Here is a 12,109-nt window from a genome sequence, read left to right as displayed (position 1 = left end):
GAGTGACTGATGGTGGGAAAGCTACCAAATGCCCAGGCCTGCCAGCATTGAGCTGATAGTAAATGAGCAGGGCACTGCAGCTCAGCAAGGGTCTGCTCAGCCCGTTCATCCCAAAAGGACAGCTTTCTCCTGGGATAAAGAAATAGCCAGTGACAAAGGATTTCCTGAGATGACAGCAGTGCCTTGCGCTTTGGTAAATTTGTTCAAACGTGAAGCTCTCTGCAGAATTCTGCAGTGTTTTGCAGCAAATACATTACCACGTCAACCCAGCCTCTATAAAACCTGCGTTTAAAAACTGATGCCTTTTGGGTGGAAGAGGTAATCTCAAGTGGCTGAGCTAGGCAATTTCTATGCACTTCCAGTTTGGACCAATCCAGCTGCTGAGCTCTTGGAAACACTGCCTTCTGTTAACATCTGTGAGACATCTGTGGTAGGTCACCATCACTGTTCCAGTTTGTATCAAGTGAGAAAACAGTCATGAATGAGGGTTTTTTTTGTTGCTGTTTAACTCAGTTAGCTCTAAGTTGAAGGGAAGGCTGCACTGGTTTGGAAGCTTCTGTGGATGATATGTGTGTGAGGAGCGCAGGCCCTGCTGGCGTAGGTCAGTGCTGTTAATTGTTTGGCATCACCATCCAGCACAAACTGTGCTGTGGATACAAGCTCACCTGCTTTGTTTGTTTCCCATGGACCTGCGAAGGCCCACGTTAGCATACGTGCATACAGAGAGTATTCACTGGGGAAAATCCACAGTGAGATTAAAACCAGAAGCAAATATGCCGATATGTTGTCTTACTGCTTTTCCAGATGATAAGAAGAGAACAGCAGTCCTCTCCTTTAGTTCACAGCTGGTATGTCCCTCTGCTGCTTCCCTGGCTGGAAGCAGGATCAGACAGGACATGGCGGAGCCTCTTGGAGCCTTAATTAATCTCATTTATAAAAAAAAAAAAAATCTCATCCAATGGTTTATTCTTTAAAAAAAAAACAAAAAAAAAAAAACAAAAAAACAAAACAAAACAAAACAAAACAAAAAAAAACACTAGTAAAAATGTACATCTTGTTCCTTCCATCTATGCAGTGGGTATAAAAGCCAGACGGTTGCTATCTGCTGTTATAGCAACAGGGCAAGAAAGGGCACTAGTATGAAGACCTGTATATATGCAGCCCACATCTCTGAATTAAATGTTACCAGCTCTTCCTGGCTGGTGGGCAGGAGTGGCTGAGGTAGCTGCTGGTGATAGCTACAGTCCAGAGAGTTTTTTCAGGCTGTAATGTTTTCTTTATGAGGCAATCATTTCTGCAAGCTTTTATATGTATCACCATAATGAAAATTTAAAAAAACACACAGTGTTCCTGCACGTATTTTTCCCGTTGCTGTTGTGCCCAGCCCTGGAAGAAGGGGTAAGTGCTCAGTGATGTCCTTCAAACACCGTGCCTGCACCTAGATGGGCTTTGGCTGCTGCACTGACAGCACAAGCACAGCAGGAAGCAAGTGGAAATGGGCCCTCAGGGCTCTTGGACCAGGAGAACATTTCTGAGCTATTGCTGCTGCACGGCCCCAGCCTATGGGAAGTATTGACCACAGAGACCCTGTCAGATCCACCAGAGGCAACAAACTGCTGTATATCTGAAACAAGAAACTGCGCACCTTCACCAGGATGCCTTTTGCCTTGAGAGCTGGAAAGAAAGGTTGTGAACGTTAAGAGCATCTAAGAAATACCACGTGTCGCTTTTCCATAGCAAAGGTAAGAGATCTAGGCAAATACTGCTGGTACCTGCAGTTTGGGGGAGACTATATTAGTGGTTAGCAGCTAAGTCTTTCCTCACTGGTGAGGTGCTGCACAGCCCTCAGCAGACAGTGATTAGAAACACACTTGAAAGCGCCAGTTGTTCCCCCTGCACCCAGAGCAACGTGAGAGTCCACTGTGTTCCTTAATAACCCGGCACAGATGGTGCATTGCATGCTTTGGAGGACTCTGACCCGCTTCTCTGCTTAGTGCAAAACCTGCTGCTGCTTCTCAGTGATACAAAAACAAGAAAATGTCCTGTTTGGGCTAGATTGGAGTCTGTAATCCTGGTGCCATCAGTCAGATTGAAAGGCCAGTTCCTTAAAAAGGAAAAAGCTCAGTTGTTATACCATGAATATATACACATGGATAAAGCAGAGAAGGCTTTGACGTTCACAGCCCTTTGTGCAACATTCCTGTCATGTCACAAACACATCAGCCTAAATGCTTCGCTAATTGTGTTACGCTCCAAAGCAGTCAGGGCCTGATGCTGCCCATGAAGACCAACAGCACACAGCTGCCATGTGCTTTGCAAAACTTGACCTCAGCTGTGCAGCTTGATGGGGGTACATGGTTTAACATTGTATACCTTCAGAACAGGGAGAATCCACGCAGACTTTCATTTTAAGGTAATTTCCCTACTGAGCACCACTCTGAGGATCAAATCTGTATTTTGACATATCTGTAGTAAAAACTTTGGTGCAGAGTTGTAATTGTAGGCATGTGCATGAATCTCTGAATCAAGGAGCCCACATGCCCCTGATCAGTTTGGGATGTTATCCAGAAATAAAGCCCAACAGCAGCCCTTAAGACAAACAAACTGTAAACTGTTTCTTTGTTTATATCATTAGATATGATGCAGCCAAAGTTCATAGTCACAAGGTTGAACATCACCTAGCTGGAAAAAGCTAAAACAAATGAATGGTGTCACTAAATTAAACTTATGTTGGCTAACAGCTATGGGCTGCAGTGGCATTCAGAGCCATGTAGTGTGCGATTCTCTCGCTGCCACCAGGACAGGGGCATGTAGGTGGTTTGTGGCTGCTGAGATAGCTTTGGTAGTGCTCTTGCTCCTGACATGCATGGTGGGCTATTGGGTTTCTTCTCCACTGCTCCCTTTTTTGGGACATTGCACATATCGGGCAACGCGTATGGGCTCCCTGACCCTTCCACCTCTTTTTCTTCCCTCAGCTTACATTCAAAAACTGAGAGAGGGGTGCAGAGTTCTGGTAAACAACATTTTGCCATCGGTATAGAAAAATAGTATTTTGCAAAGATGGTGATGTGGGTAGAAGGGATGTTCTTCAAAGACAGGTTTTACATATGAAATTGCATGTTGGGTCTGCTCTCTCCAGCAGCATGCATAAAGACTGGATGTTCTGTTGAGGGACATGGTTTAGTGGGAGCTATTGGTAACAGGTGAACGGTTGGACTGGATGATCTTTTAGGTCTTTTCCAACCTTGGTGATTCTATGATTCTATGCTTTGGGAACAGCACTGTGCCACACCACCTGTGTGACTTAGGTGATATGCTACAAGAGAAACGGCTTCATTTGGACAAGGAAACGCCAGCATGGCACCCGTGGCATCTTCACTGCAAGCAGAAATGTAAGCAAGAGCAAAAAGCGTGGTTTGGGGTATTGCTGAAGCAGTAGGCAAATATGCAGCTGTGATGTTGAGATCAGGGTGCCCCTGCTCCTGAACCCACTCACAGTCTGGACTGGCAGAAGCCTTCGTGCTTGCAGCTTTGCGTCATACCCTCTCTCTCTCCCTCTCTCTCCCAGACCAATGCCGTGTAGCTTTTGCATTATTTTATTCCCTTGTCTGCCTGTTTTTCTCGTATGTGCGGGCTGAAGATTTGGTCACGCTGTGTGCCTGCAGACTCACCCACAGGACAGATAGGAAAGAGCAGGAAGGCAGTGTTGTTCCTGGAAATGTAGCTCTTGGGCTGCAGTTACGCATAGGAACTTGATGTGTGTGCTGGCGTTTCTGCATATGACAGCAGGCATCACTCCCAGTCACTACCAGGTCTGGATGCCACAGTGTCACGGCCCGTTCTCTTGGTTATCACCACACTTGTGTGCTACCTAGAAATACATCGCTCAGCTGCCTTACCTGTGAAATGCCAGCAGTCTGCTGGAGAGTGCTCTGCTTTGCAGGGGGAGAGCACTGGGCTCCTTCTCCCTGGGCATGCTTTCTCCTTTCACACCGAGTGAAAGCCAGGGCAGGAACCTGCTCATCTCCTCGTTCTGCCTTCTGCAGTGGGCAGCACGTGGCCGGGGCTCCCTCCCCTTGGGCCCACCCTGTGTGCTACCTCCACCTGCTCTGAAACGCTTCTTACGGCGCTGGCAGCGTGTCTGTGAGGTCTGCTGGCACAATCAGGCTGGCTTTAAGTTGGGCTTGGAGCTGAGCAAAGCTCAGGAGCAGAAAGCATTTTAAAACCATGTTTCACAGAAGACTTGATCTGAGCTCCATTTGCAGCACTTGCAAGGCAGCATTTTGTCAGTATTGAACCTCCAGCTGCTCAGTAATCATTTCACTCAGCTCAGATGGAGGACACAGAGCAAGGGGGAGGTGGGATATTTCCCAAACATTCCTCTTTTTGGTTGCACACCAATGTCGTGGTGTTTTGCTGACATGCTGGAGCCCCAGCCCAGGGATTCAGGCTCAGCCTTTGGGAGAAGAGTGAGACCGCTCTGAGGAAAATGATTTAAAATGCCTTCAGATGCCTTTTCACTTCTTTTTATTTAATTCCATAAATATTTTCATAAGGCTCAGTGTCTTTACAACACTTTTTTAAACACTTTGTTTTTTTTTTTGTTTTATACACACAACTTTGACACTTGTTTGACAGGGTCAAACAGTCCAATATAAACAAAATAAAAAAAAAGGCAAGTGCGGGGCAGCTGGGGTACCAAAAAACCTTTTTTTTTTTTTTTTTTTTTTCTTTTTTTTTTTTTTCTCTTACTGTTAAAACCCCAAAAGCACTAAAATATCAGTATTTGGCTTCAAACTAGAATTTTAAAAACTTTTTTTTTTTTTTTTCTAAATTCTCTGCTACAAGTCCCTGTCATCATAGTGCCTTTAGACTCCTACAGACTCTTCTTTTCTTCTCAAGGAAAAATAAGCTCAGTGATGCCATGCAGAACTTACAATAGCTACTAAATATACATGTTCCCTGAAATGTAGCTGCGATGAAAAGATGACAGAGCATAAAGAGAACAAAACCAAAAACCCAAAGCACCACAGTGTACTATCAATAACATTGCAATGGATGGCCAGTGACCATCCGGAAACTGAAACAGATTTCAAATATATTTCTCTATGTATTATTTTCTATTTACAACTGTTAGATGCACCTAGGTTGATCCTTGTTTGATGTTTTGAGAGGGTAGGGAGGCAAAAGTCTTGAATTTAGATCCTCTGTTCTAGTGACTAGGTCAAGGGGTAATGCATGTCATTTACCTAGGGAAGAGGGTATTTTTGTTGTTGGTTTTTTTTTTTTATATATATATATATAGTTTCAGCCAGAGAAATACCGTAAACATGTAAGTTTGTTACAACTTTCTCATTTTCTGCATATGGAATGGTAAGTGGGTTCCTCCTGTCTGGCATTGAAATGAAAGTCTCTATCAGATGCTCAGTCAAAATCACCCCGATCTGACAGCATCTGTGCTGCTTCCAGACACAACGAGGCAGCCCAGCCCTGCTCCCTATAGGGAAAGCCACGGTAGGTAGTAAAAGTGGGACCCAGTGCTGGTTCTTCTTTGCGATAATGCTCCATCTCTTGCAGCACCTTGGCCATTTGTGGAAGGGAAGGGAAGGGCTTTCTTGAGCGCCATGTGAGAGCCAAGCCCCTCTTCCCTCTGGAACAAGCGGCTGCGGCTGCTCCGCCTGCCACCCGGCTTCGGCAAGCGCTAGCGGCGCTCGTTAGTTTTGGCTTTCCACTTAAGAAGGAAGCTGCGAGTCCAACAAGTGGCCTTGTCAGATCGAGCGAGTCTTGAGTTATGATGCAAATAATGGTGTGGCGGTGGAGTTTCTTTTTTCCTAGCGCTGAATATTTAGGAAGCATCTTCTCATAAAAATTATGGATGTCTCATTCTCACTCTCTGAGGCACAAAACAGTAAATGAATAGGCTTAACTAATGTGCTTGTTACTTTTTTTTTTTTTCCCCTAAGCAATTAAAAAGGAAAAGGAATAAGTGAAATTTCCATCACGCTGATAACAGATTGTGATCTCTCTCTCTTTCTCTCTCTCTCTGCATCTCTCTCCAGCCATTCAGAAACAGTGAAACATTTCAGTTAACTTCTGCAAACCGATTCCATTCACTTCTCTAAATAACCCACTCTGTTAAGCAAACATAATAACTGCTACGTGTTCAGTATGAAAATCGAAATGTAAAAATGCAAAGATACAAAAGAGGATAGAAATTAGCTGTGTTACAAAATTTGGTTGCCTCCTATGCGGGTTTCTCAGTGTTTCACTGCTGCCTGTCACAGAGGGGCCACTCCTCCTCTCCAAAATGCCAGCCTGGCATTGTTGCATTGATAGGTTTGTAGGTGACCCTAAGGTGCTGAGATTATTTTTGTACTTAAAGAAAAAATACAGCTGCTGCCTTCTAATGTGCCCTGAAATAACCCAAGCTCCATGGAAAAACTAAAATCGCACTCTCTGCTTTTGCCATTTTCTGAAGTGATAAAAACACATTTGTCCATGCTACTGGCCTGAGGTGCTTACATGGGGTATCAAATTTGAAAGAAAAATATAAATATCATGATCTATTATTTCGACTCGCATTTTTAAAGGAGGTTGCAGAATAGCTCTGCAAAGTTTAAATTCATCTTCTAAACCTGGTTAAACAATCCCAATTGTCCTAGTGCACAATGGTTTGTTTTATGAGCTTAAACATAAGCTTTTGTGCTTGGAAACGAATGTACTTAAGGCTAAAATTGTAGGAAGTGTCTTTGAAAATACAGCTATCAATCTCCAGAGGGAGAAAAAGAGAGAGAAAGAGATCTGGAGAATTCAGCTAATCGCTCCAGAGCCCACTGACACTGATGCCACTGCAGTTCAGATTTAACTGGTTGGTGATTTGGATTAGGTCATGGGCATACGGCTGACCTGCTCAGGTCACATCTGTACCTTTCCTGAAAGGCAGTCCTCAACTCTTCTGCAGCTTTGGGTGCATGAAACACCAGGTAGATACTCCCAATTATCCTTCTGCTAATGGGCGCCTGCCGCGTTTTGCTTGGGAGCTCCGTGCCGACATGAAGCCGGCTGTCTGAAGTGCTACAGAGCCGAGCAGGCAGTGAGCGCGGGCACGGCCCTCGCTTCTGGGATCACTGCTCCTGCACACAGCCATCGGTGGTTCCTTAATGCAGTACTGTGTGGGCCTGACTGCGGCCAACGGGATGGGACCTTAGTTCCTGAAGAAAGAAAAGTGGCCATTTGTTGAAGCCTAATAGCCAATTTTCTCTAGCTGCAATGGGGGGCATGAAGCCGTTGGTTTTTAAGCTTTTATCTTTGCATGGAAAACAAAGATAGTGGGCTTTTCAGAGAGTTGAGTCTCAGCTTAAAAAGAGAATGAATCCAAATCAAAGATAACCCCACAGAAACAAAATTAAATGCAAAAAAAAAAAAAAAGCCCCTGATATTCTTTTCTCAGTCTTACTCTGAGCGTGATCACATCACACTGAATTGAGAAAAAGACAGAGCTTAAAAAATGCAGTAAGTTAACTGAGGAAAACCCATCTCTCGCTTCCTAAATAGCTGCTACCCCTTCTGCTTGTTTTCAACTGCCCGCAACAAAACAGTTAAAGCCAGAGAAATACTGCGCAGCAGAGCATGGTGCACAAGGGAGCACATCCAGACAGGCACGAGTCAGACCAGAGAATGCAGGACAGGGATGGGAAAGGATCGATGCTCTTCACTGAAATGGTAACTCTGGGACAGCCAAGGAAGGGATGGAGAGGGAGGGAGATGGAGCAGAGATCTCCCAGCACCCCAAAAAACAAACAACCCCCCCCCCCATAAATAAAATAAAACAAAATATACACCAACATAGTCCATGAGGAACTTCGATGAAGAATTCAAACAAGCAAGAAAGCATTCTGGGATGCCAATGACAACTTCAATGAAAATGAAGACACACAAAAAAAAGGAAAAAAACAATGTCCGACCAATAGAATAAAATAAAAAAGGTCACATGATTAGAAATCATTGGTGCTTCCTACTATCTAGTAGCAGACTGCTTCCCAAAAACAACAAAAAAAGTTTTTGGTCCTTCTATATATATACATATATGTATATATATATATATGTATTATTTTTTTAAATGTGTATACATATATATATGTATATATATTTAGTTGCAACAGTGCTTCTCCGAAAAAAGGTCCATCTATAAATATAATTTTATTTATTTTTATTTTTTTAAGTTCTTTTAAGTTAAAATTCTCCATCTCTCTAAGTATTATTTTTTGAATGGTGTTAACCTGCTGAAGTTTTGCCAGAATGGTGCCTGGCTGCGTCTGGGTTCGGTGAACTCGAAGACCTGGGACTGGGATATGCCATCTGTCACCATGTATTGTCCCTGATTTAATGGATCCTGGGGTGGTGGGTAGGCTGGAGGAACCGACTTGGAGTAGCTCACACCTGCATCGATGATTGGGGGGAAAAAGAAACAGATCAGTCAAAGTGCAATTGGGTCAATAGTCTTTCTCCATCATGCTATCGCTTCTTAACACTTAATAACCAGGGTCCCAAACAACAGGGAGACATGCTAGAGACAGCAAATCTGTGGAGAAATGCAGCAGCTGCCTGAACTCCCAGCTCAGAGGCTACCTACGCTAGACTGCAAGCTGAAGATTTGCTAAAGATCCATTACTTTATTGTATTGGCAGAGTTTTGCCTGCCCTCATGGAAAAGTCCTGCATGACCTAGCAAGAAACAAACACGTGGCCAAGCCATACACAGTCACTCAGACAAAGGCAGAGACCACAGCAGTTGATTCCGCTCTCAAATCTAGCACCTGCAGTTTCCAAGCTGGGTTTCGCCCTCCCTCCCATCCAAACTCAGCAGGCAGCTGTGCCCCAAATGCATCCCTGTGACCGGCCCTGAGCAGCACGATCCTAGGGACCACTTGGCGCCAGCTCTTGTGCTGGAATGGAACAGAGCATGGCAGTTTGGGAGGAATCTCCTGCAGGGACCTGTGTCGCTTCAGTGCTATTCAGCTGATACAAAGGGCAGCTCTTTATGTCAGAAGGTTTGTAGGACTTTTCCATAGGGTGTTTGTGTTGTTTTTTTTTAATTTACTGGTCTTGTTTCAGCCAAAAATGGCTATAGGCGATGCAGAAAAGGCTGCTTCTGCTCAATCCGAATGGGTAGCAATGGAAAGACTGGCAGGGATACATTGCCAGGGTCTGTCCTGGCTTGGGGAACAATTCCCATGTATATGAGTCACAAGTTGTGTGCAGGAAAGGGGTAAGGGGACATTGCTCTGACAGCTTTCTCACTAGAAAGGTGAGCTTCAGCAAGCTGGGACCTACACAGCCCATTGTAAAGGATGATGCACAAACTGCAGTTCTGAGTGAATGGGAGTGTAACAGGAAGGAGGCACGGAGCCCCCGAAGCACAGACTATAGGGAAAAGTCACAGAGCTACTTCTGCATTTCCTCTCCACAATGCCATTGAGCCATTGACTAGGGATAATCCCTCCTTCAGCCTCAGGGTGCTGTGATCAGCTGGAAGCCACAACTCCAGAAAAGGGCAGAAGCCGGGAGGAGCAGGGCTCTGAAGCAGGTTGCTGTAAGCTCTGGCCATCTCTGGATCCCCTCTGCTGCATGCAGAACTGCTCTTCCTTCTGTGGGGAGGGCAGTCCCGGCCGCATGACGGGTGGTAAGCTTCACAAGGGCCATCTCGAGGCCATTGCCTCCCTGTTTTTAACCGCAGGAACGAGGTGACTCTACCAAGTAGACCAGTGTCCTCATCTGGAAAGCGGGATGGCATGACCCACCTACCTCACACGAGGGTTGTGAAGCTAAATTAATTAATGTTTGTAAAACACTTTGAGATCCTCGGCTGGGAAGGTGCTAGAGAAGGCAAAATACGGTGATTAGCACCCAGGTACCACAGCAGTGTGTGTCAAAGAAATGCGACTGCGTTCAGTTAGCGGTTCCTACTCACATACAAACACATGCTTTGTGGGACCAGCACCGGCCGGCCCAGGAACAGGAGGGCTGCACACAGTTGGGTACTTACAGACAAAGGAAAAAGCCTCACAGAGTGCACTCATGGAGCTCACCTGACAATTTCTGTATGTTGCCATATTGCAATCCAGGGCTTCTTTTAGATATGAAGCTACGGCTTTAGGATGGCTTTAGGAGAGAGAATTAATTTGCTTCCCCTTGCTATAGAATTTACCAATCCTGAATTGCTAAAAACCTTAAAAAGGTTCGGACCAAATAGAGATACCATCTTGACTATAGCTAACTGATTTCTCCTCCTTTGCAGCAAATACTATCAAACCATGCCTCCCTCTGTTGCCTACAGGGAGTAACCGAGGCCTTTCCTTATGGTGGAAAGAAACTGCTCTATGGTTCATTACTCATTAACCTTTAACAAATTCAACACAGTTAATATTTCAAACTCAGTTGAAAAGAGCAGTCTGGAATTGTTCTGCAGCTGTATTTGTCCTGTTTCTGTCTTTCCCAAGCACCTCTCCAGCATATCTGCAGAGTAGAGTGGGGTCAGTGGTGGGACACCTAAGTCAATTTCTGTACCATCCTTCCTGGTGGGACCCAACGCTCAGTTTGCACTTGCCACACAGTGACTTAAGCCAGTGATGTCACACAAGAGCAAAGCATGGACTTAAGCTCATATCTACCCCATCTCTTCCCTCCCTTCTACTGCTGTCCTGATCCAAGTTGCCTTGTTGGAAGGCAATTCAATACGTGAACAGAGCCTGGAGAGTAAACTTCTGAAGCCACACACATGTGAAGACATTCCCATGGAGACCCCCAGCCATTGGTGCTTGGCTCACCAAGTGAGGAGAGGCTGGTAAGGACTCTCAGGATCTGTGGCAAGATGAGGATATGGTTGTCCCTTACATGTCTGGTGTTGGGAAATAAATCTTTTTCTATTGCTACGTGGTCTGGATCTTCAACCCAAAGTCCAAGCCACCAGCATAATTAAATAATGCTTCACAACACAAAAGAGCTGTGAATCTAAAGCTGCTACCAAAGGACACACAGCAGTTGTTTCTAGCTTTGAAAGACCTCAACACCACAGTGCTTAGTGACACAGCCCTACGCCTTTTGCACTCTGTGGCTGCAGAATCGCAGCTAGCCTCATGATGCATCTGGTCTGCCGTGCTGAGCAAGGCTGAGCTCTTTATTGTTTTTAAATCCATTTGTAGAGGGTGAACTGCTATTCTTTTGTCTCAACAAAGAATTGCTATGAAATCTCCTGGATCAGCAAAGTGTTACACACTTGGAAGGCTGGAGAAGTAGAGAAAAGACAGTCTGGCTAAAGTCCACTGACACTGATGGAATTACACTGCAAAGAACGTAGTCCATAGTCTGTCTTCTCCAAAAGAGAAAAAGGCAGACTCCCCTGGCCAGATCACTAGCAACCCCCTTCAGTTCTTCCCCAGGAGAGCCCTTAGGGTCCAAACTCCTGGAAAACCTCTACTCCCATTTGGAACATACCCATGCAAACACACATTGCCACATTCCTCGGTAAGGAAGCTCAGACTAATATTCTTCAAAGTTTTTTGTCTATCACTTCTCAAGGATGTAGGGGTTGATATCATTAGCATCTAAGTTGGATGAGCTTCAAAAGCTGGTTGGTTCTATTTGAATAAGCAGCCAAAGGTTTGAATATTTATCATATTTATCAAATGACGTCCATGGCCTAAATGATCAAAACTGTGCATCTCAATGGCATGCATAATCACTATGTGTTTGTGGGCATGCAAATAAAAACAATTGTGCTCTGGCAAGTCAGGCTGATAATTCCCTGAGAATACATTTTCTTGTGAAGCAGTGATACAGCACTTTGCAAAAGCTAGAGGTGCCCCAAGAATGGCTTTGTTTTTGACATACCCGTGTTCTTGACAATGTGGAACACAGGAATTATGAGTGGGGGAGGCAGAGAAATTCACCTAATCTGAACATCTTCAAAAGCCAAAAAAGAGCAATTCTGGAAAAAGTATGACAGGTTGCTGTTTTTCTGTTCCACTCTGAAGTGGTTTGTTCTCTAATCAGAACTCGGGGCTGTTGTGCAAAATTGTCTCTTGAGGGATTTTATATATGCAAAGCCATCA

The 12,109-nt window shown here is 44.7% G+C and overlaps 1 protein-coding gene across 4 annotated transcripts in view; it reads right to left on the bottom strand.

Annotated features, from left to right (window-relative positions):
• Positions 1-4,696: 4,696 nt before the first annotated feature.
• Positions 4,697-12,109, bottom strand: part of ARHGEF9 (Cdc42 guanine nucleotide exchange factor 9) — a 186,999-nt gene continuing 179,586 nt past the window's right edge. For 3 of the 4 annotated variants that reach the window (XM_042825094.1, XM_042825096.1, XM_042825097.1), the window contains one exon: positions 8,174-8,439. In XM_042825094.1, coding sequence (XP_042681028.1) covers positions 8,258-8,439 — 182 coding nt within the window. In that variant the 3' untranslated portion in view covers positions 8,174-8,257. Of the gene's footprint in view, positions 5,894-8,173; positions 8,440-12,109 lie in introns of those variants that run through there. The other variant, XM_042825095.1, reaches the window with a different exon arrangement.

The sequence above is a fragment of the Centrocercus urophasianus genome, unplaced genomic scaffold, assembly GCF_019232065.1.
Source record: "Centrocercus urophasianus isolate 14NV4802_14NV808 unplaced genomic scaffold, USGS_Curo_1.0 seq_24, whole genome shotgun sequence".
Lineage (NCBI taxonomy): Eukaryota > Metazoa > Chordata > Aves > Galliformes > Phasianidae > Centrocercus > Centrocercus urophasianus.
This window is presented reverse-complemented; position numbering and strand designations above follow the sequence as displayed.